At 45.8% G+C, this 25,030-nt stretch overlaps 1 protein-coding gene and 1 long non-coding RNA gene across 3 annotated transcripts; both read right to left on the bottom strand.

Annotated features, from left to right (window-relative positions):
- Positions 1 to 1,334: 1,334 nt before the first annotated feature.
- LOC126639391 (uncharacterized) lies at positions 1,335 to 11,044 on the bottom strand. 2 transcript variants are annotated; one of them, XM_050314138.1, is made up of 8 exons: positions 10,925 to 11,043; positions 10,616 to 10,797; positions 8,658 to 8,845; positions 8,502 to 8,561; positions 7,965 to 8,315; positions 7,173 to 7,248; positions 6,623 to 6,709; positions 1,335 to 5,866 (listed from the first exon to the last, which is right to left on the bottom strand). In XM_050314138.1, the coding sequence occupies exons 3-8, from the start codon at positions 8,830 to 8,832 to the stop codon at positions 5,419 to 5,421; spliced, it is 1,197 nt and encodes a 398-aa protein (XP_050170095.1). In that variant the 5' UTR covers positions 8,833 to 8,845; positions 10,616 to 10,797; positions 10,925 to 11,043; the 3' UTR covers positions 1,335 to 5,418. The 2 variants fall into 2 exon arrangements, with proteins under 2 accessions (XP_050170095.1, XP_050170096.1); XM_050314139.1 differs by having other exon boundaries at positions 7,965 to 8,312; positions 10,616 to 11,044.
- Positions 11,045 to 17,645: 6,601 nt separating this feature from the next.
- On the bottom strand, positions 17,646 to 23,509 carry LOC126639396 (uncharacterized). Its single transcript, XR_007628778.1, has 3 exons — positions 23,426 to 23,509; positions 21,527 to 21,740; positions 17,646 to 17,659 (listed from the first exon to the last, which is right to left on the bottom strand). It is a non-coding gene; the product is annotated as an uncharacterized LOC126639396 (long non-coding RNA).
- Between the last annotated feature and the right edge of the window lie 1,521 nt (positions 23,510 to 25,030).

Here is a 25,030-nt window from a genome sequence, read left to right as displayed (position 1 = left end):
TGCCTTTCCTTCACTTTTGGCAACTTATTATGAATTCAGGGCATGTAAAACCTCAGGGAGTCAACAAATGGAACAGGGAATGTCCAAGTTGCACAGGGGCAGGTTGTCATGGAGGGGAGACCCTGCCCTAAGTGAAGGTGTGAATGCTGGATGGTGTTACCTGCTTCCCTCCCACCCCTGGGAAGCTGAGGGCAAACTAACTCCTGAATTTGAGATATACAGAAGAGGGATTTGACCCTTCTCCAGCACCATTCCAGTGAGCTTGTTGAACATATAAAAGCAGCGATGTTGCTCCTCTGAAGTCAGTGATTTTATCAGTCTTCTCACTTAAGAAATGATCGATTTTCTCATATTACCAGGCTAAAACCTGGTAATATGCAGCCTGTAATATGCAGGTCATGAACTCATCTGTCTCCACCTTCCATGTCTCTGGGCACAGTACAACTTAAATTAATGGTAATAATAATAAACTCCTTTGGAGTTTTAACGATTATTCATTACCAAGAGTACATCAGTTCTGCAGTCTCCTGTTCCCTTGGGTGCCTGACACTCTGGGCTACACTGCTTATATTTAAGAGAAGCAATCAATAAACACCATGCAGTCCTGGCTTTCTGGGATGCTAATCTCTCTGTTAGGGAGTCAGGCACGCAGTCCCCTTGGCTTCAGGTAACATTCAGCCAAATGAAAGAACCCACCCAACAAAAAGAAAACACATCCCCAAACTGCATCTCACGAGAAGGGGGATGTCCTGGGACAAGGGGATGCTGGGGCTTTACAAAGAGAGTGAATTGGGGCATGGTCCTCACCAGCCTTCATCTTCTAACACAGAGATAAGAAGCTGTGCCCATACCCCAAATGTTTGTTGGACCCTGGGAGCATCAGAGTGGGTCAAGAACAGGGTTGAGAAGACATTGCTCCTCTGTAGGATCCTTCCTCCACCATCAAGTGACTTGGGCAAGGACAGAAGCGAGGGCTGAGACCTCAGGAGGCAGCAGGAGGAGCTCCAGCAACCTCAGTGGGTTAATATTCATTTGAGAGGGACTTACTGACCTGTGAACATGTGACTCACGTGCTTCATCAAGCCCTCCCCTTCTGAGCAGAACATCACACCTGGTTGCAGAGCTTTCTTTGGGCTGCACAACAAGGCAAGGAGAGCAGCCATCCTGCTGTCAGAGGGCTCTGAGCTCTCTCTCTTCTCTCTTTTTGGCCTCTGAATGTAATTCATTTAAGCTTTTATGAGGCAATTCATATCCAGATTTTATTAGAAGTGGAAGGGCCTTTTATTTCCTCGGTGTATTCATCACACAGAGAACTGGTGCTCTGGTTAATTTTATTTCTGTACTTTCTGTGTTTTAATAACGATCTCCCCAGTTCCATTCAACTCCGAAAAGATGGGGGAGATAGAGAGATATGAGGTGGAATAATGCAATCATGTACTGCAGACAGAGGAACAGTGACAAAAATGAAGTGTAATGAATATGGGACTGAAGCAGAGACATAAAAGATGGCTAAAAGTATAAAATCTGATATATTTGCACACCTACCAGGCATGTGTGTGCAGTCTTAAAAAAAAGATGCAGGTATGCTTTCAAGAAAAATGTTAAACAGTACAAAAAATTACTTTTATCAAAAAATATTCCAGAAGTGCAAACACAATACACACACATAGCTCTGGGGCCACATCTCTGTGTGCTTTTTTTCCTCTTTTACTGTCTTTTTGAAGCCAAATAAGATAAAGACTTACCAGAAAAAAAAAAAAAAAAAAAGAAAAAAAATTCTAAAATCTACTCGTGACGCTGTGGAGATGTCACACAGCTTCAAGATCCTACAGGCCAAGGCTTGTTCTTTTGGTATTTCATTGACCCCCCTCAGCTGCCTGATGTGGGATCTCAAGCCAAGACAAAGACACGAGCACAGGACACTTCCACAGTCCCCTATTCCATTCATTCTCTGTCAGGTGATTTTTCCAACTGCATCCAGCCAGCTCAGAACATCAGACAGACTCAGCAATGGCTGTCTGGGGCTCATGCAAGGGCAGCCAGGCTTTGTAAGCCTTGATTAAGACCCAAGAAGGGATTCAGTTCTGTTTTAACATGATTGCTTTATCTGGTACTCGTGGTTTGCGTGTCGTTGAATGGATGTGTTATGGTTTCTAGGGGATGCACGGAGTGCAGACATTGAGAGACTCAGTGGTGAGTGTTTCCTACAAGCCACATAATGGGAAAATTAAAATCTGCCTGTACTGGACATGGAATCCCCCTGGATGAGGCAAGGAAATTAATTTGAAATAAATGGTGAAGACTCCATCTTTCCCTGAAAGCCTGTGTATTGCTGCCAGTGAGTAACACAGCTTCCAGCCAGCTCCTAAGGAAACAAAAGATGTGTAACCAGGTGGTGGGTGGCAGTGCCCCATGGCAGTGTTTTGAGGTGCTGGGGACCAAGGGCCCTCAGAGAGCCCCAGAGCCCTGTGAGGTCCCTGCTCAGTTGCTGCACACCCTGATTGAACAGTGTAAACCCCTAAGGACAGAACTGCTGCTCTGGTTCCTGCTGGAGGGAGGGAGGACTGGATGTTCCATGCCTATCCTACATTTGCAAAAGTTGACAAGTCCCATTTCTGCTTGCTTTTAAAATGCAGAATGTCCTTGAAGACCCTCCTGAATTTTCCCTGTCCACGTACTCCTGCACCCAGACAGCCCAGAAGCTGAACAGAGAGTATTGTTTTTAACAAGATGCTGAGGATTCAGCAATTAATCTCAACAGAGAGACCTGTACAGTTTTCTCCAGTAATTCACTTAAAGTGGGAGGTTAATGGGATTCAATAGAGCTGCCCTTCATCACTTACAGAGAGATGGGCTTTCAACACCCCCAAGTGAAGTGGTTCTGGCATAAACACTCCTCCTCCTCTATCTGCCCTGACCCCTTCATCCCGGAGGGGATGCCACATCTCAGTGCTGCATGATCCCCCCCTCTCTCGAGGCTGATTAGCCGGAGCTGGAGAGTTCAGGGAGGTGGGAGCATCGGCATCCTCGCGGTGACGTTTGATCGCTGATGTCTGCGAGCGCTCCCAATTAGCCTGGAAACGCTGCCTCTGGCTCGCAAATACCTTAAAAATTAAGTTTAACGAAAAGCCGCCTGCGTTGCCTTTCTTCAACCCTCTCTGCCATATCAAAGCCTTTGAGAGTAGCTGAGGACAACTTTTATGTCTGAGAAGGGCCCATTTGAGCATCGACTCATTAGTGCCGCGGCTGTGCTGCGCACAGAGCCGTGGAGCATCCATCAGCCCACTTACCAGCAGCACTCGCTGAATATCAGCAAGTGTTTTAGGCTGTGAAGTCACCTCTGAGGGAGCCACCAAAGGGTCTTTCAAGCAGAAAGGTCACCCAGCTCATCTGCTTCCAAGGGAGCTGATTAGAGACGACTCGTTTTGGGAGCCATCGAGCCCCACAGCAAGTCCGCTCTCCGGGGCTTTTTGTCCTCCCTCCTCTTGCAGTAATGATGTGCAGCTCGTCAGAGGGGGCTCAGCGGGGGAGGACAGCAGCAGCACTTGTTTTAATAAATAACATTTGTGAGCTGGCTTTCAAAGCTGCAGCTTGGTGAGGGATCTGATGAGGCGTCAGGAGGGAAGACTGAGAGAGACACACTGCCACAGGTTGCCCAGAGAAGCTCTGGCTGCCCCATCCCTGGAAGAGTTCAAGGCCAGGCTGGATGGGATTTGGAGCAACCTGATCCGGTGGAAGGTGTCCCTGCCCATGGCAGGGGGTTGGAATGAGATGGCCTTTAAGGTTCTGCAGGATAAGGCTGTTTGTGCCTCCTCAATCTTCTCTTGGATAAGTCAACATTAGAAACATCACCTGGGGCGTTTCCCTGAGCAGTGATATCAGCCTAAGGCCATCCCTGTGGTGGGAAGGTAATAAGCTGCTGGCAACACACCCTGCTGGATTTCAGGGTGTGTTTTTGCACTGAGAACGTCTCGGGGCAGTTCTGCTCAGTTTGAGTGTCTTTTCAAGGACTGGCTGCACTCTCAGCTCTAGGTGATCACAATAGACCTGCTCCAGCTGCTGCTCTAGTCAAGATCCTTACAAAGGAGAAATCATCACCAGAATGTTTGCATAACAGAGAGTTAGGAAAAGCATTTGCACTGGGAAAACAGAAGGAATATCTTTAGTAGTTATCTACCCTAATTTAACATGACTGTTAGAGACATCTGATGAAAATAGTGCCAGAAACATTGCCAAGTGTATCTCCCTCCAAAATCAAAATGCTTCATAGCATTAGCCCTACTTTAATGATTCTGTTTTTTTCAACTAGGAAAAAAAGGCAGAGGGGGAGGAAAATTCTGAAAATAACACATTTCTTTTTTTCCCCTTTCAAAACAGCTCCTTGTTTTTCCAATACATTTATTTTGCATTATTATTTCTCATGTAACTGTGAAGAAATTAAATACTTGAAAACACAACAAAACATATAAATTAAACCAAATGTTTTGATTAATGCAAAACCACTGACACTTCTTTTCCTGAATAATTTAAAAATTAAGCTTAGAAAACCAATTTCTTGTCCGAGAAGCCTTTGTAAAAGAGAATGTTTGGCATTTTGCAGCACTTCTGTTAAGTGGACTGGTGTCAGCATATTACTCTTTTAATGTTAAAAACAATTTTAACCCACCCAAACTCCAGCTCTGAGCTATTTAGGAAAAGAAAGACATGTCTTTATAGCTCTTCTCTACAGTCTTTCAGCAAACTCTCTGGTTGTACTTCGCATTTCTTAACTGGGATATAAATCCTGTGTTTAAATTATGGTGACTGTGTCCATAGCATGTCTGATCTTTGAAGTAAAGGTGTAACTACAGTGGGCCATATTTTGTCCTTTATCCCTCATTCTTGTGTCACGAGAATGTACAGGATTTTTCCATGGAAAAAGTCTGGTCTTGAAAGGAAAATTAATGCAAAGTAATTTCCATGGGTGACACACAATCCATCCACAGCTGGACTACCTATTCCAGGGCAAACATTTCTCCCTAACCCATTGCAAGGTGAAACAGAGCTGACTTGCTGACCCATACTTGGACCCAACAGGAGCCTTCAGCTTTTGAGCACGTCATCAAAAAGTCATAGAGACAATTACATGCACCTCCAGTGAGGTTCACACACAGACTGGGTAGGAAGGAACCTGCAGAGTGCTAGCAGATGTGCAAAAACCCAGCTGAGCTGGGCAGAATTCCTGCTCAGTTAACGTGGGCAGAGGTTTGGCAGTGAAAGGTTTGAGCTGTGTTCAGCACACGGTTCCCTTGGACTGGCTCCTTGGGGGAAATCAGCTGAACAGCAGCAGATTGGACTCATCTTTTCCTGGGAAGGCTGCTCAGGTGTACACACGAGGATGGCAGGAGGAGACACCAAGTACCCCCCCTACCCCATGCCTCAGAGACATTCTGTCTTAAACTTCTGCCTCAGGGCTTTCTGCACGTTTTGTATCTTCTCTGTGATCACGGTGTCACTGAGGTGATCTCCAAACTTCTGCTTCAACAGCACCCTGATGATTTTGATGCAGCGCTCGTCCATCATGGGCTTCGCCTCCCGGAAGGTGTTGCCCCTCCGCCCCGTGATGGAGTGGCTCTGGATGTAGTCAGAGGTGAAGAGCTTGTAGAGCAGTGTCTTGCAGGCTGTGCTGATTTTCTGGTCAAACCTGATGGTTTCTTTGAGCTGTTCCTTGGTGTAGCCGTTGAAGAGCTCCACCACCTCGCACGGCTGCCGGTGGGGCTCCTCCTGGAAGGACAGGGATTCCAGCCTCTGCACCTTCTTCCTTAGAGAGAGCACATCCTGTTGGAGGTCCAACACCATCCTCTCCAGCTGCTCTATCTTCTCCACCCTGAAAAATTAAACTTGCATGTGTAAAGGCAAGAAGATACCAGGGCCTCACTATGGATATTGCCAAGGGGTGCAGCACCTCCACCCAAGCAGTGATTACACACCTCCTGCAAGAAGGGCCAGGACAACTTCTCTGACAGAGCATCAGCCCATCCAACTATTCTTGGGTAAGGCAGGAGAGAAGAATGACGTGGTCTGGACTTTTCAGTAACTCCAAAATGTTCAGTTTAACTCTCAGCTCCCCTTTGTCATGCAGACATGGAGATTTTGATGCTCAGTTTTCTTGTCAGTTGTAAGGAAAAATATAAACCCTATCCTGCAAGTCCCAGGAGGCACATATTTGTGGTATTAAACAGCAGACATGTGGGAAATGACAATGCAAGAACCGTAACATGAATCTTTTTGGCACCCATTTCTTTGCAAGAAAACTGTCCCCTAGCATCACTTTATAACTGGATACTTGTCATCAAAGTTATGAACAATAAAACAAGGAACACACAACTGTGTTCAAACATGATAGGTGTAGTTTTGATTGTTATAGGCAAGAGCTTTGTGGTTTCTGCACTGTTTTAGAGCCTTCTTGCATCTCTAACTCCAAGCCCTACAATCAGAAACACCTGGTTCTGATTATAAAGAGAGTCAGCAACTTTTGGTTCTTAAATTGCACCACTTTGTCACCCAGCTGTGATCTCACTGATCACTCTTGTTGTGAGGAAGAAAACACAGTTAAGAACAAGTGCCTTCTTTTGCTAATTACCTTTCCATCTCACCAGGACCGAAATTTTTTTGAACCCTCTCGAAGTCATCCATCTCGTGCAAAGTGTCAATCTTTTGCTCTTCAAGGCTGGAAGAAACAAGCAAGTTAAACAGCACTGTCACAAACATCTTCATGCTCATATTCATATTCATACCTGATGAGAATGATCTGTAATTCAAAGGCTGTAATTTAAAGCAAAGCCAATTCTGTTTTCATTTGCAGCAAGAATAAAATGGATGGAGAGGGAATATCAGAAGTTCTTCCCGTGGACAACCTCCTGTGCAGCCTCTCACACAGAGATGTGGGGGACCTCCCATTGACCCCCCCCCCCAAGGTATCAGGACTCCAGAGCAAAAGGGCCTCGATTGCTCTGCTGTATTTACCCACACAAACTCCTGTTACTTTTTGTGCTTTGGGTTTAAGCCTCCATTAACACCTGCTCAAAGCGAGCACCACCAGGGAATGGAAACAGAGTGGACAGACCCTGCACTGTGAAATCAATACATATCTGTGAAACATTCAGGGTCCTCACTGCACCTTCAAGTGTTACCTGTTCAGACAGATGTGTTGCTGGCACTGGGACAAGATGCCATCTGACTTCCTCTTCACTGGCAAGGCAACATAATCTGCAGCAGGGATGGGAGACAAGCTGAAGAATCAGCTGTTGAGAAGGTCCTAAATCCCCCTGTCTCCAGAACAGAGTATCTAAGCACTCCTGCTAGATTGCATGGCAACATGTTATTCCCTTTGCACAAACAGAGTGATCCAGACATGCTTTCCAGGATTGATCAGTTGGGATTTTGTTATAAGGAAAAGGTGGTATCTCAAGGGCTTCTCCTGTTCTCATCACAAAAAGGAGCCATGGGCGAGGTAAGCAGAGCCAACACGTCTCTGGACACTGCTGTTAGTCAGCAGGTAAATAACACCCTAACATATTTTTATAAGCACATTTAACGTGTGTAGCAGTGAGTGGAAAAGCAGGGAAACACGTAAATCTGGAAAGGTTTGACTAATTGAGGCACAAGGCTTTTGGGAGTTTCACAGTTATTCAGGCTACATTGCCTTTTGGCTTGTGGGGGCAGAACTGCTGTCCCGGGAGACAGAACTGATGGCTGACAGAGCAGATACCACACACTATCACAGGGGCATCTCCATTTAGACAGCCTTCCTGGAGGAGATCTCCCAGGTGAAAAGGACCACAAAATGTCATCTCTAACCTCTGTAGCCCTGAGAGAAAGCACACACAGCCCCAGAGCAAAGCAGAGGTCTCCTGGTAGCTCTGCAGGTCCCCATCCCACCCTGCCGCTCAGGACCAGGCAGGAGAGCAAGAACCCAAGGTTACCTCTGGTAGCTGGACCTGCCCGCTCTTCTTCACCCTGGGAAGTCCCTGGCCCGGGCATGGCCATGGTGATGAAGGTGGATGGAGGTGTGAAGGCACTGGCTGGGTGGGGAGGACCTGCCAGAGCGCAGGGGCTTCCTGCTGCATTGCCCAGGACACGTCTCTCCTTGATGATGGAGGAGCTGCCAACATCATGGGGCAGCCTGTCCTCGCCTGTCCTCAGCAGCTGCTTGGCAGGGCAGGCCCTGTCACTGTGGAATTTCCTGGATGCATTCCCCGGGGTCCATTTGGGGAAGGTTTTCCTGGATTTTTTGGGTGGGGACGGCACCATGCTGTGGACAGCTGGTTCTGCTTCTGGAAGGAAGGTGGATACTTTAGAAGTGCAATGGGGCATCAGTGTTGTGTTGTCTCCCACCTCCCTCCCAGTGCTTTTTACCCTGATTGCAGTGACTTGAAATTTATGATGGGACTACAACGCGCTCAGCATCCTCCCACCCCAGAAGCCCCATGGAAGTAGAAGGGAGCAATTCCCAGACTCACTTAACTTCTCCAGGAGCTGTCTGTCTTCCAGCAGCTTCTTCTCTAAAATATCCTTGTGCTCTGCAGGGAGAGAGGGTTTTTCGGCACTCCCTCTCGACAGGTTTGCTCCCGAGCAGCCCCAAATGGCAAAGCCCAGGGCAGAGGGGTGTCACTCACCACTTATGCCTTCCACCATGCCCCAGTAGAGCCCGCTGAAGCCGGGGCAGCGGGCCAGCACCTGCTCACCCACCGTGTAGAGGTGGAAGGGCTTGCGGGGCTCCTTGATGTTCTCCATGTTGATCACCCGGCTGCCGTCGGGCCAGCTGATGAGGACGTAGAGCTTGGCTGACATCAGGGCTGCCCACCTGGAGCAGGGGGAGCATCAGGGGGATGTCATGGCACAGCTCCCGGGCTCTCCCAGGGTTGGGAGTGTCACAAAACGATGCTCTGCCTGGGGCAGTGCAGCCTGCAGGTAGAAAATACTTCTCCCTGCATCTTCTCTACCAGTTATTTCTCCTTTCCCATTCCTGCCCTTCTGTGCTTGCCTCATCCTAAACCCCTTGGCTGGGAGGCTGCCCTGGCTCTGACTGAGCATGTGCCTTCAGTGCATCCAAGTTCAATTTGAAGTAGAACTGCAGGGACAGCCATGACATCTCACCTGGGGTCAGGCAAGACCAGCTCTCATGCAGGACACCTTGGGCAGATGCTGGATAAGCCACTGAGCAGACACAGGCTGGTTCCTCTGCCCATGTGAACCATCACAGCTCAAATGGCCTCAGTGGTTCTACAGCAATTTGCTACAGTGCAGAGCTGTTATCTATATGATATCATGGCAGTACGGAGAAGAGACTCAAAAAGGCTTGGGAGTATTCCAGGAAATTATCCTTGCTTTGCCTGTGCAGATATTCTCCACAGTAAACATTGCTTTGATAAGGGGAGCAGCAAATTCCCTTCATTTCACATGTGGGGAAACTAAGGCACAGACTGCAGTGACAGATATATCTAAGGCAGTCAAGTAGCAAAGCTGTAAGGAGCTGGATCCTGGCCACTTCCCTCCCCAGTGAGATACCCTCTTTCCCCCCCTGGATCTGCAGACATAAAGCACTGGAGGAAACAGAGTGCTCAGCAACAGAACAACAGCCAGGCTGATGGTGACTTCCTAAACCTCCTGTGCCAGAGGAGCAGCTAAGGAGACAAAGGCTGCTGAGCTCAGGAGGGGTTTCTTTGCAGCTTTCAACCATGGATGGGGACAAAATCAAGCTGACAGCACCTGCCAAAGCTCCTAAGGGCCCTGGCAGAGCATCACCCCAGTCCTGCCTGCTCTGCTCGGCAGCAGGATTTGGCAGAAGGGTTCTGGGGACAGGGGCTGAGCCTGTGTGATTGGCACAGCGTGGAGAATGGCCACAGTGTCCAAAGCTGATGGGAGGGAGCTTGGGCAGGGAGAGGAGAGGTGGAGCAGGGACAAGGTGGCAGGAAGGGCAGCTAGGAGCCAATTTATTGCAGTTTCTTGCTTCGCCTCCACACCCACATTAAAGTCAAGCCTGATGTGATTCTGCCTCATTTAGAAGGTTCAAATTCACCCTGGAGAACTTTCTCCTTCCCCCCCTCCACCACCACCAGCTACAGCAAACCTCCTTGCAGCAACCATAACTCTCCCCAGACCTGCCAGCCTGCCCTGCTGGCACAGTCTCACACCTGGTTCTCTCCAACGCCCTGCTGGCAGAGGCACAGTGACATTTATTTTTATCAGGAACCACCATATATAAATTATCTGGGTGGTAACTGCCTGTCTCCCCACATGCCCTTCCCTGCAGCAGGAGCCTGCCCCCAGCCCTCTCCCGAACACAGGGAAGGCTACAGACCAAAAACTGGGATAAATGCATAACTCAGCCTTCTCCCTCCCAGAAACACAGCTCCACATTCCAAACAGCAAAAAACCCCAGCCCAAAAAGCTCTCTAGAGGGGTTTTGCTTTCACATTTAAAGAAAACACACTGAGATCTTCACAGCTGCTGCTGCTCCCTCCTTCCCCACTAACCAGTTGTTCAGTTACCCTAATGAATGCAACAAAGCTACAACAAACACACAGAGAAAGAAAGAGATCAAAATCCTGATAGCAACAGAGCTGCTCCTTGCCTGGTTAGCACTGCTCCAGGTGTTGAGTCTTGCAAGATGTCTCCTGTCTCTCCAGGTCTCAGCTGCCTGTTCCCAGGAGAGGTGGTGGCCGGACACTTCTTTGCCTTGGGCTTGTCCCTTCACCACAGTTCCTTGTCAGGTCTCCTTTGTCTGGCTTGGAAAGCTCCCACCTGCTGTCCCCACTGCAAAGAAAAAGAGAGCTTTTGCTTTTTCTCCTGGTTGTTTTGTTTCAGCATTATTGTTCCTGTTATTTTTCCATAAACATATTTTGGTTTTTTTTCCTTAGCTTCTTTCAGGTCTGTTTCTTACAGGGAGAGAGAGCAGAAGAGAAGAGAAGAGAAAAAGCCTTGGGTTTTTTGGAGCATGAATAAACCTTGCATTTCCATGAGTTATTCATGAATAATTCATGAAAATGCATGATTAATTCAGGTTCATGAATTATTCAGGAATAATTCTCGAACATTCCTGGTTAATTCATGCTCACACAGCGAGTGAGTCAGGCTCTAGGGCTTGGTGAATTCCTTTCTCCCTGAGACAGGAGAAGAGAGGCTTAGAGAAGCTGCATTGTGCACTTGCTGTTTACTGCCTCTTAGAAAAGAACATATTTTGGGCCCTTTTTGCAACAAGGACTTGAAGAAGAGAATTGAAATGCCGGCAGCCTCCTGCCCACAGAGGAATAACACAGCACCAAAAGAAAAAAAAGAGAGAGAAAGAAATTAGACTTGCTCTCTGAGGGAAACCTGGCAGCAAGTTTTACTCCCTTTCAAAGCATATTTCTTCCCCCCGCCTTCAGATTTCTCCCTGGTTAAGATACATCTCAGCTGCTCCAGTTTTTACCTACTGTGTAACAAAAAGGACCTTCCACAGGAGTTTCTGCACCAGGAATCACAGGGACTTCCCAAGCCATGTGCCCATCTGTCCCTGCATGTGTGTGTGTAAACAGTCAAAGAGTCTCTTCTCCCAGGAAACAAGCAACAGGACAAATGAAAACGGCCTCAAGCTGCACTGAGAGAGGCTTAGATTAGATATTAGGAAAAGCTCTTCATCAGAAGGGTCTGTCCCTGGCACAGGCTGCCCACAGCAGTGGTGGAGTCACCATCCCTGGAGGGATTTAAAAGACGTGTAGATGTGGCACATGGGGACATGGGTGGGTCAGTGGTGGGCTTGGCAGTGCTGGGGGGAACAGTTGGGCTCGATGATCTTAGAGGGCTGTTCCAAGCTAAATGATTCTGTGGGTCTGTGCAAAGCTCCTTGACTCAGTGTCCCAGCTGGCACGAGCACCAGGAGTGGCAGTGAGCTCAGCAGGTCAGGCCTGGTGCTCACATTGGCACAGGCATCAAACTGGCCATGCTCAGCTTTGCTTTCTCTCTGTATTTCTCCAGACCTGTCTGCACAAGCTGCCTGCCCAATTCACCATCCTACCCCAGCCACTGAATGAGATGGAAATACAGCTAGGGAGTGAATCCAAACAGCACTACCTGCTTTATCTCAGATAAAACCAGCACTGGAAGCTGTTGGAAGAAAGGGAGAATTCAGATGTCCAGTGACATATTAGAAAAGGACCTTGATTAGCTTCAGAGGGTAAGAAAATTTCTGTATGTCTTATGTGCGGTGTTTACAGCTTAAAAATACAGACTTGTCAGCCCAGGTAAAACTAGATGTTAAATAGAGAATTAGCTGAGATTAGATAACACAGAAGATATGAATATGAAAGCAGCAGCATGTGACTTCTATGTAGTTTTGAATAACGTTGCTGAAGAATGAAAACTGCATAGGAAGAAGAAATGAAAAAGCAGTGACAAGCAGAAAAATATTTAATAGAGACAAACAACAATGGAGATGAGATTGAATTCTGGATTGATGCAGGACCTGGTTCAAATAAAATCTGCTTGAGAATTGGGCTGGTTTAAACAAGCATTGTTTGCTTTCCTTTGAAAAACCAAAAATATCCAAAGCATAACAGATGAACAGTGCTGAGGTAGAGGTGGGTAATTCAACTGAAAACCGCAGGAGAGGAAGGATTGCAGGAACCACAAGAGGAAGACAAATTGTAGTCTCATCAAACAACAGAAAAGTCAAGTGCCCATGTATAAAAGTACAGTGTTTGTGTTGAATTATTCCAGGAAAATGCGAGTCTGAAGTGAATCCCAGGTGTTTGACTTCAGGAAAATTAGCAAGTCCTGATTAGATTTCCCTCCCAGTATGTGAATATGAAATCCCTGGCCAGATGCCTCAGTTCCGGCTGTACGTAGAGTTCCTGTTTTCAGGAACCTCTCTTCTGCATTTCCTGGTTCTTTGAAAACAAGTCCCACACTGCAACCCCGGTGCCAGCACATGTCACCCTCCAAGCTGCACTTGCTGAGATTTAGATTTCAGCCCTGACTAATGAGCAACAATAGCTCCTTTGTGATCTTACCCAGAGATACACCAGGTGAACCCCGTTCAGCATCTGTTTGAGTGCTGCCTGGTCTTTATCAGAACAATCTTAATTGATGTTTGAAGGGATTTAACTAGCAAACACAGGTGGTTTTAGACTCCCTTTTCATTTAACCTCTACAATGTTGCTCTTCCTTTGGCTGAGTTCAGCAGCCTGTAGAATTCTAGAATGGTTTGGATTAGGAAGGACGTTCAAGACCACTTCATTCCACTTCCCTGCAGAGACACCTTCCATTAGATCAGGCTGCTCCAAGCCACATCCACCCTGGCTCAAATACTTCCAGGGATGGGGCAGCCACACTTCCCCTGAGCAACCTGTGCCAGGGCCTCACCACCCTCACAGGGAAGAATTTCTTCCCAATACCCAATCTAACCCTGTTGTCTGTCAGACTGAAGCCATTTCCCCCTCATCCTGTCACTCCAGGTCCTTGTCCAAAGTCCCTCTACAGCTCTCCTGGAGCCCGTTTAGGTACTGGAAGGGCTCTTAAGTCTCCCCAGGTTCTTCCCTTCTCCAGGCTGACTAACCCCAGCTCTTTCAGCCTGTCCATGCAGCAGAGGTGTTCCAGCCCTCAGAGCATCTTCTTGGCCTCCCCTCTGGGCTCCCTCCAGCAGCTCCACATCCTTCTAATGCACTTCACCACATCGGAATGCAGCCATAGTTCAATAATTGAGCTGCTTGGCTCATTCATTTTTATCAGCATGGTGAAATGACATGGGAACCCCTCAAGTGCTGTGGCTCAGTGGCAGCAGACACGAGACCAGCTCTGCATTCCTCCCATGCTGTGGGGAGAAGGGTCTGGGCATCGCCTGGGGGGATCGCCATCACCAGGGCACACAGTGGACAGAGAGATTCAGGCACTTGGTGCTGCTCCTTAGTCACCAGTCCCTTCTGGGATGGCAGGTTGGTTGATGGAGTCATTAGGATGGATCTGGGTGACGGTTCTGCAGTCAGTGGTGACAAACCTGTAACGTAAGTCACTGTCTGTACCCGAGAGCGACCACCCGGTGGCATTCTGCATTTGTAATGAAACAAGTACAAGTCCCATCTCTGCCTGAGATACAGGGAACAGTGAAATACAATCCAGGCTAACGAGGCTGGCATTAACTGCGTTTTAATTAAAGAATGTTTCCTTTCTAATAAGCTAGAAATTACCTAAATTACTCAGAAATGGGGAGTAAAGCCACAATCAGGGTCAGCAGCCAGCTAGACTGGTACATGCAAGTCCTACTTACCACAGCTTGTTAAATACTTTCCTAGATTGGAGCTTTTCCCTGTTATTCCCCGTGTGACAAAGGCCAGAAAACAATGAGAAAATGAGAGTCTAAATGCACCAGGTAGAGCTTTGCAGGGCTGCAGAGGCTGCGTGGGCTCCTGCAGAGTCCACTGGCCAGCAGGGCTTTGCATTTACCTAAATGTAAGCTATTATTCCTTCTCTATTATTGCCCTGAATTGATTAAGATTTTTTTAAGAGACTAAGGTATTTTATTTCTCTTCAGAAACAGGTTTCCCTTTTGCAACTCCATTCCCAAACCCCTCCCTTTTCACCTAATCAGCTTCCCACTGTTTTGCAAAGCCAGGCTGTCTGTATTTATTTGACCTTTGCACTCTACAACATCTGTTTCTTTATCTGCTTAGCAGGCTGATTTCTTGGGGCTCCTTTGCAATCTTGGCAGTGAGATTGTAGAAGCACAGTTAGCAAAAAAAAAAAAAAAAAAAAGGAAGAAAAAAAAAGGAGGGGTAAAAAATCACCCCAAAAATGGCAGGAACTTTGAGGGAGGGTAATGCTATAAACACATTTGCTTTTGAATATCCCCACACCTTTTTCTGATGCTTTCAAGTATTTAACATTAGCCTCTTTTTAGTGTTCAAGAGGACATGAAGGGGACTAGCAGGAATTAACCAAACTAAGGAAGTACCAGAAATGAAAGAATAGATCATTCTCATGAGACTGAAAAGGAAGAAACTATTTTAAATTGCAATTACAGTTGTAGGCACTTGGGAAATAGAAACTTGCTTAACCTCAGGTATATGAGCAGCTCCTGAGAAAGCAACAAGACTGACCACATTTTTTAAATAAAGCACATGCCTGCTTAGTCACAAAATCAGGGCCAAAATCCAGGAAAAACCTCAATGTTCCACACAGTAACAAACCCCACGGAAAGAGATGTTCCTGATGTACAGGTCAACATAATTTTAAAAAAAAAAAAGAAAAAAAAACCAACCAAACAAAAAACCCCCAAAACAAAACAAAACCACCAAAAACCAAAAACCAAAACAAACAAAAACAAAAACCAAACAAAAACACACACAAAAAACAAAACAAAAAAAACAACAACAAAAAAACCAAACATAAACCCCAAAAATGCATTTTTGAGCTTCAGATTTCCAGAGTGCAACAGTGAAAAAGCAGAAAAGAAAAAAAACATCCCAGCACATCATCTTACAAGAGGAGGAAATAATGCAGTGAGAAAGGGCTGATGCGGAAAATTCATCTCATCAGTCACCTCTTGGGTCCACATCCCTGGGGACTCACCACCCTTTTCCACCTCATTCCTGGATGGAAAGGTGCTACAGGGACACGAGATCCATGCTTGGGAGCGCCAAATCCGAGTGCTCAGCCTCCATGGAGCTGGCACTGCGCTGCCAGATGCTCCTGCTCATCCTCTGAGTCACTGCCCCCGTTACCTTGGCGAGCGCAGCCGCAGGTACCGTGAGGAGCCCCAGAGCCAAGAGAACATGTTGTTTCCTGTTACTCCACCAGCACAACTCCGATTCCAGATTCTCATCATGTTGCTAATTAATTAAATACAATCAGGAGCACGTTAGCAGTTGCAGAAGGGTCTGACTGGGTGGCACACACTGCGTGAGCACCTGTGAGCACGTGCAGGGTGCTGCTGCCTCCAGCCCTCTCCACAGCATCCCTGTGGAACAGAGCTCCTGCCCTCAGCACTGCCCTGTTGGTTCCCTCTCCCAGTTTTTGCCCTGTTGCTGGCAGAAAGCACAAAGAGCAGTTCTTTGGAAGGAATGAGATTTGGGTTGATTTTGGACAAGGTGCCACAAGGGACATCTCATCCCTCTCCATAATGTATCAGGGTGCTGCACTCTGGATCAGAGCTTCTGCAGCAGCACCTGATCCCCTGCCAAATAGCATGAAACCTTCAGATTTTACCTCACATTGCCACAGCACTAATTATTTCTCACAGGGCCCTTGACGCTGCTGAATAATTCATTGAATTCCCCTCTTTGAGTGAAAGGGGACAGAGCCCTTGCAGAAATGGGTGCATCAAGCAAAGCCACGCTGGTGTCACCGTGCAGGCAGTAAGCGTGTGGCAGGATGGTCTCATCAAGGACACCATCCCCAGGGATGCAAAGGGAATGAAAAACACTGTCAAACAGCCTTGTAGCAACGTGCTGTAAAATCAGGCAGAGAAATTGTCCTTGACCATCCTTCTCTCCAGTCTCTGCTTCAGGAGCTGGCATTAGCAAATGGGCTCTTGTGTGAATAGATCTGTCAAAATCCACGTGAGCGATTCCCACCCCAGCCCTGCCTACTCAAAGTGGCATCATTTTGGTACCTGACTACTTCAAAGGTGAAAGCATATTCTCTCTAATCTGCTAAATTGAAAAATCTACACCTCTCAGGAGACCACCTCGTCTCCACCTTCAATCTCTTCAGCCTTGTACAGTTGGTTTGTAACATGAAAAGGTTTCTCCTTAATTTCTTCCCCGGGAAAGAAGGAATTGATCTCTCATTTGTAGCACTTTAAATTGACATGTTGACTACAAAAATCCACTGCTCATCACTTCAAAGGCTGATCTAATAGTGCCAATTACTCCAGTAATGGAGATCTTCGCAGGGATGGGTGGATTAGTACAAAGGGAAGCAGGGGTGGGAGAAATGAAGTGACAGGATCAAGATGGATGGGTCCTCTCACATGCAAGGAGGTACAGGAAGAAGTGGAATCTGGGAAGACAGCGCTATTTTAAATCAGGATATCTGCTGTACATGGCAAGACAAGACATGACACATTCCTCATCTTGTCGATAGACACGGTTCGACCCACTCGTCTCCAGCTGTGGAAGTGTGATGCAGAGTCTGGTCCTCACTCATCTGGTAAATGACAGAGCTGCTCTGAGCTCAGCCTGGAATCCTGTGGATTGACAGCATGGACTTACACAAGATGTAACTTGCATGTTTGCAACAAGCCCAACATCCACTGAGAGCCAGTGGCAGGGAAGGCTTGTTCGTCCTTCCTGCTCCCCAGGTACTGCTCTAGTAAAATGCACTCTCTAGTGTGGGCAAAGCAGTAGAGATGGAAGATTCTGTGTTCCCCAAAAAGCCAACAGCCCATTCATTCCACAGCCCTGCTGCTCACAACCATCAACTGTACACAGAGCAGACAGCGAGCTGGTCACCACTGGCATTGCCCGTGGTTTTGAACTGGGAGCTGTGGATCATCAGCCAGCTTCAAGTATTTTCTAGCGTCAAGTGCTTCACATAGTGCCCTCTGGATTCTGGTTCCAGGTCAGTCCAGCAGTAGGTTTGGAGAGTATTTAGATCAACAGTCTCACCATCCTGCAGTGGAGGCTTGTGGCCTCTTTCCAACCTGTAAAAACAGTAAAAAAAAAAAATCTGCTATGGTCACAATGAAAAACCCTGTGCTAAGTTTTGTTTAGACTCTCTTACCTCATAATTCTGACTGTGAAATGCTACTTAGGAAGATCAAGACTGATCAAAAGCAGGACATTTTTGTGGATTTTTGTAAAAGGGGTTTTTTTTGAAGGTTTAAGATGGAGAGATTTTCACAGAATTACAATTTTTTCAGCATCCTGATATTTTGAATTTCCGCTTTTATCTCTTGCTAACCTTTACCTGTCCAGAGCAAACAGTTTCCCTGACAGCTTCCGTCTCTATGTGCCACTGCTGAGCATCACCTGCATGAAACCCTGCGTGCTCACTAAGGAAAACTCACTTTATATTCTTTGCAGAACCAGGGAAGGTCCTGCTTGCTCAGTTGAGCACTGAGATAGTTTATTACTCAAACCTCCTTATGGCATCGCTGATGTATTTTTGTCTCAAAGAAATCTGTTTATTGTCTGCTCTTAAATAAAGAGCGAGCGGCTCCGTGAGCAGCACAGCGGTGCAGGGAACACAAACAGCCTGTTACTCAAACACCATTTCTGAAGGGATTGTGTTCTGCTTTTCAGAGAAGATTAAGAGCTCAATTACAGTAGAGGAAGAGTCTTTCATTAAATCACACATAGAACATAATAAGGACAAATTATAAAGCTCTTCATAAGCAAATCTGTGTCAGACTGCTGGGTAAGGAGGCCCTTCCTGGGGAGCATCAGTTGTTTCTCCCGCCCTTCTGAAGAAGTGAGTCCCACACACCTCGCCTAACCATATTTTTAAGGAAAGCATATAACCAGATACCTATGGGGCATCCAATTCTTTCTTCCAGTGACTGAGATGACCAATATAAGCAACCATCCACTCATGTTTGTAATGAGTGGGACGAAGCCTTGGCTTAGTATTGGTGTGCACAGTTTAGAAGTGCAATGGTGTGTTCAGCTAACTCAAGAAAAGCCCAGAAGCTCAGTGTTGTCTCAGCTGTGGAGTTTAAAGAATCTTTAGGCCCAGCAGCTAAGGCATGGATCAGCTACCTAAAGCCAGACATCACACCAAGCCTGTTTCATTCCAACAGTCCTGCCATGCTCTCCCTATCTGCAAAGAATTCCACCCATAACCCTTCAGATAATAAATTAAAGCTCCTGTGTGCAAAGCCCAGACAAACAGAGGCAGAAATACCCACTGGCCTCTTTGGCTTTACTGGTGACTGCACACTTGTGAACCTGCAGATGAGGGATTCGATTCTATTCCACCACCCCCCCCAAGTATTTCAAGGCACTTCATGGCAGAGCTCAAAGGAGACAGCAAGGAGTTACAGGGCTGTCCAGAATCCTGTACCTGGGAAAGGGTGAGTCCAAGTTTAGTCACAGATTTGTCATTGCTTGATTTCGTTCTGTTGTTATTCTGTTCTCCTGAAATATATTATGGTTAATTAAAGGCGGTTAGCTAATTGGATTGTAAGCAGGTGCTGGTGGAAAAAAAAAGTGTTTCCCTTTGAAACCCCAAACAGAGATTCATTGAAATTCCCTTTGAAAAGACATCCCAAAAGCCCATAATCTGTTGATGAAAACAGTCGCCTGAAAGGAAAAAAAAAAAAAAAGCAACATTTTTCAGGAAGTTTCACAACTCAGGCAGCAGCAACCCCCATGAAGCATTAGGATTGTCATTACCACCACAAAACCCTTCAAAGGCTCAAAAACCTTTCTTGGGAAGTAGTGCCAGAATGCAGAAAGTTGAAAAATGATCCGTGAAGGCCTAACATTTCCATCAAGGGCAGGATGAAGTGAGTAGGGGAGCATGACTGGGGCTCTTCAAAAGCCAGACCTCAGAGCAGAGAAGTGATTAAATCCTGATATCCCTCTAATTATCCAGAAATGGATCAAACCATGTGAGAGAGCTCAGAAAGCAAGAGTGCTTGTAACAAAACATGTACACAGAGGGAGGAAGAGAAAATACAGCTGAATACACCCTAATGTTCTTCTTCAGACTGACCTGATATCATGATGCAGTGAGTCACAGACATCTCCCTCCAAATGTGGGTGGCAGAACTGAAAAGTCCACTGATAAGCAACAGAAATAATTAAGAGCATAAAAGAGTTATAATAGGGATTAGGGACTGGAGAAGAAAGAACATAAAAAGGCTAGACATCATGTAATACTGTGCATAATGAGAGTAAAATAGATGTTGCTACTCATTATATATCACAATAATCATAGAATAATTTGGGTTGGAAGGGACCTTTAAAGGTCACCTGGAATGACATTCAAAAGAAACAGAAAAACAATATATTAAGAGAGAAACCTATATTGAGAACAACCTATGATTAGAGGCAAAACAGCAACATCTTACCTTTGATCTGAAGGTTTATCAATAACCAGTGCTGTCTGACACTGAAGGAAACACTAAAATAAAATCCCTCCACTCAGATTCTCCCATGCCATGCTATCAGACATCCCCCTGCTCCTGCAGAAACACTGGACTTGGGGATGTGACCCCAGTGTGGCAGCATCACACCACCTCAGAAGAGTGCATCCCCCTTCTACACAGAAAGGCAGTTTTTACTTGATCACTAAACCTCTCTGGAAAGCACTGGGTGCAGGGTAAACAAGGACAGAAGTGTGGAGCAGTGGGTTAAATTCTAATTAGGTCGTTAACAGCTGGTTTCATTAGGCTGCCTACAAACAAATCATAGTAGCCTAGTGGCTACTGCATGGTGAAAAGCCATTTTGGTTTCTTAATGCTCTCACTTGTCAATGAAATTATTTTTAAAATGCCTTGTAAAGTTTTGCCCTTCTCAAAGAACATGTCAAGCTGATAGATGGGTGTGTGAAATTAACTCCCCTATAAAAGGGAGTTTTAGTGCACCTCAATAGCACTTGAAATGTTCTTCTCTGAAAATTTTCTCCAAAATCCAGGTGGAGCTTTCTCCACTGGAGCTCTTAGAAATTTGTGGAAGTTATAACCTTGACATTTATTTTATAGGAGCATTTTCAGCCAAAGAGTCAAGACTAAAGCCACAAATTCCTGCTCAAGCCCTGAGTTTTCTCAAATCACAGGTAAACCTGGATCTAAAGGTCTATCTAGAGCCCAGGACTACTAAACCCTCCCTAAAGAGGTCTGTTATAAAGCTTAGCTTGAGATGAAGGTAGATCCTTAGCTTAATTGAGTTAAATATTCCTCCTAAATCAGCGTAAATTATAATTGCTCCATTATAACTCATGGCTTGTCCACTCCTGATTTACTCTTCCTACTTGTAAAAGAGCTAGTTATCCTAGCCCTAAGCACCATCCTTACTCCTACAGCAGTTGGATGGCTCCCACTATTACTACTCTACAGACAAATGTTGGATTAAAGTTAACCTGAGAGCTTTATCCATTTCCTGCCAGATCTAATGGAGAAGATATTTCCATTAATTCAATGCAGCTGTTATCTCAGAAAAAGGATCTTGCTTAAATTAAAATAAAAGTTCTGCCAGAATCAGTATTGCTTTTTTTCCCCCAACCATTCCCTAAAAGCCTTCACTCACTTAAGAGCTTTTTATGTCATTTCAAATATTCACTACATGGCCAATTATTAAAAGAGCATTATTAAAATGCACCTGTGGTGCATTTAATGACCATCTCCAGCATATTTTTTTACATGTTTTTTCCTTCCACGTTTTCTTCAACAACAGCTAACCAGGTGCCCTCTCTCTCCCTTTTTATCTCCTGCTTAATCCATTTACTATCATCTTCCATGGCACAGCACACGATGTTTCCACAGCACCTCCCATGCCGGAGCCTGCACCGGCCACTATTTCCCGATTCAGCCATAAAATCCAGGCCCCAGCCTTTACATTCCCACCTCATCTTCCCATCCAGGGAGGAGAGTCAAGGTCAGCCACATGCAAACGAGGTATTTGAAGCTGAGGCGTGACGAGGCGATGATTGCTTGATGAGTGCAGGAGGAGCAAAAGGTCTTGGCTCTGCCTCATTTATTAAATCGCCCTCAAATGCCCAAGGAAAATTAAGGACAGAGCAGTGACGCTCCTCTGACCAGCTTCCTCTTGTCATTGTTCCTGTCACAGAGACAAAGACAGGAAGGTTACACATAATCCCTTATTCTGACTCCTGCTGTGATGAAAATGTTGAAAAACAGAAGAAGAAGAAAAAATACTCCTCAGTGACTTGCATCACATGAGCTCAGGATTCCCAGCTCTCTTACAAAGGGGGAAGATTTGGCAGGCAAAGAATATGAGAAGGAGCCTCAAATTCTCCGAAATCACAGTAAAAATATTTTTCCCCAGGCAAACCTTAGCAAAGCTGGTCACTTTTAAGACCCTTTGCACACACAGGAAAGAATCAGGGGGAAAGAAAAAGGGTCTCAGAAAATGTGAATGTTCTCTCCCTTGCTCCTGCACAGACAGTTTTGGACCCACACTTTCTGCTGGCTCAGCCTCCTGTGAGGATCCACGAAGTCAGGACCTGCTGGTTGCTGGGGAGCTCAGGTTATCTGCCTCATTTACAAACACTGAGGCCAACAATGCAAATAATTCCATGCAGGACTCACATCTTGAGTTGCTTCTTTCCCTCTTCCCAGCAAAGCAGGCTTGCTCTAGTTACTACAAGCAATGTTTTCTTCCTCCCCTCTGCCAAAGAACATGCTCCCCTCTCGGCAAGTGCTCCCTGGGTTACCCAATGCTCATCACACCCATGCTTAAGGAGAGTGGAATAGGTTCATTTATTACTTATTACAATGATTAACTCCCCCAGAGTTAATTCCAGAATCAACACAAGGTCTTCAGAAAGGGCTGGCACCTACTTTTCTTATTTTCTCCCCATTTGGTGGAACGTTTTCATTCTGTTATTGTTGTTTGGAGCAGTATATTTATATATAACTGGCTGAGGCTGCTTAAAATAGTACTACGAGATACCAGGGTGAGGGGTGGAAAACTCTGCTCTTGCACATCCAGTGTTTCTGTTGTTGGAAGCCTTAAAACCCACGTCTCTGGTGGGATGAAATGCATGTTACTAATCCAATTTCTAAAGTATCATGGAACAGGCTGACACTATTTTAAGACTATAAAAAAAAAAAAAGCCAATTTAACCAAACCATTTTCCATTTTCTCTGTTCCACGATTTATGACAAAAGGCAGGAGAGAAAGATTGTTTTGCAAACCATGTTTTCAAAACCCTAAAAATAATATAAAAACTGCTCAGCCATGCTCTGGGCTGTTACAACCCCAAAAAGCACTGGCTGTCTTTTCTCACAGAGTCACAGGAGTTGTGATGGGACTTCTACACCAGGTACCAACCCAGTGACCACACCTGATGTCTGTACGTGGGAGGTTACTGTGACAGGTCCCACAGGACAGTCATTTATTGTTCTCCCTTTGAATAATTACAGCACTTCTGTGTAGCAAAGTAAACATGAGCCTATTTTAATGGCCCTTGAAATTGGATGTGTGAAATGAGGTACACCAAACAGGATGTCAGCTGAACCTGCAATCTCCAAATGAGTCTTTGCGTTCCTCCCAGGAAGATGAATTGGATTCACTCCTTTGCCAGTGAAACTGCATCAGCTGGGAATTTGATACAGAAAATGTGCTTTCTGTTCCTTGCTGAGCCAAAATTCCCACACATTTCTTGTATGTCCTTCTTAGATGAGGACCATGTTCAACAGAGTGACAGTGAAGTAAAATGACAGTCCAGGAATGTGGTTTTCAATACACCGTATCCTCCATACACAGGATTAATGACTCACCAGCACACAGGAGCAAGGAAGGAACCCAAATGCATCACCATACATGAAGTCACATGTGTTGGAGGTCAAAAAAGTCTTGCAGAGATACTGGAAACCCTCCTGTGAAAACATAATTTAGGGAGAATCTGAGCTATTTTCTGGTTCTGAGGGTGAAGATGCTCAGGATATTCCACAGATGCTCAGCAGGCAGTAGGATTTTGCCTGAATCCTGCTCTGAAAATACCAGAGCTCAACAGAGAGCTGAGGGAATGATTTATATTGCATTTATAGGAGTCAAGGTCATGCAAGGGTCTTTCATCAGGAGCAAACAGCAGCCTGGAGGATGGGGTACACTGAATCCATACCACCAAATGCCCATTCTTCACCTTAATGCAAAGCTGCCACAGCTGCCCCCAGAGTTGCCATATATCACTTTTTATATTTCTCCTGTTGTGTATATTTTTGAGCAGCTGTTATATGTGGTCATGGTGATCCTGTGGGAAGCAGCCATTTGCCTGCTGTGATATCCACTAATACCAACACCTCATTCCCTTTGGTTTTGTTTGGGGGTGGTTTTTTGCCTACTTGTTTGTTGGGAAGGGGGTTGTTTGAGGTTTTACTGTTTGGTTTGGTTTGGGTTTTGTTGTTTGTTTGGTTTTTTTAATAAATGACTGGTGAAGTTGAAACTGCCAAACTCAAAAGAATGCAAACTAGGCCTGACTTACCAGAAATTATTTCTGATTGGGTTAGACCATTTGCAGGTTTTGCTTTACACCATCAGCCTGCCTGGGCTCTGTGTGCTCAACATTTCACGAAAAGAGAAGACAACGGACAATGCACTGAGCTCCCTTTCAAACAGCAAAACCTGTGTCAGCATGACAGAAAAGCAGAAAAAAAATAAGACAATATTCATCAGTTAGAGCAGAGCAAACATCCCACCATCTGCCCCTCTGCTGTTATTAATTTTAGAGATATTTAGAGACAAACCTGGGTCTAATGCTACCACCTCTCCTTTCAGTTCCTGATGTTATCTGGCACCCTCCAGCTTTGATATCAAGTGATCTAACACATTGCTGTCCATATGGAGCAGAGGGGAAAGGCATCACCAGGTTCTACATGGACAGAAATTCCCTTTGGAGACCCCCTTGCTGTCACCAGACTCTGGTGCAAGCGTAACATGACTTGATCCTCCTAGTTAAAGGCATTGTTAATGGCACAAATTTTTCCCTTGGACTTTCTAGCACAGCAAATGTCAGTGCTTGTAGTCTCTGCTCTGCAGTCCCTGCTCAGGCACCAAAACATCTGAACCACCCCCCTCAGCACAACTTTAATTGGCACCTACCTGTGGAGAGCTGCAGGGGGGAGAACCCACCCCCAACAACCACACAGAAAAACAAAACACTTGACATTGGTAGTCTAGGTCAGAGCTGAAACAAGAGGGAAAGTATTTTAATACCAGTGAAAGAGGGTTTTAAATGCTGAGTTTATTCTCCAAGAAAACAAACCTAATGAAAGCTTTCAGTCTCCTCACCTGCCACGGATATGTATTGCCGAGTTTGCTCCTGGGTTATGACTGATTTTTATTAGTCAGCTGGGACTCTGATATTGGTCCTGGTTAAGGTGCAG

The sequence above is a fragment of the Myiozetetes cayanensis genome, unplaced genomic scaffold (genome assembly GCF_022539395.1).
Source record: "Myiozetetes cayanensis isolate MyiCay16 unplaced genomic scaffold, myiCay2020 scf19, whole genome shotgun sequence".
Taxonomy (NCBI): domain Eukaryota; kingdom Metazoa; phylum Chordata; class Aves; order Passeriformes; family Tyrannidae; genus Myiozetetes; species Myiozetetes cayanensis.
This window is presented reverse-complemented; position numbering and strand designations above follow the sequence as displayed.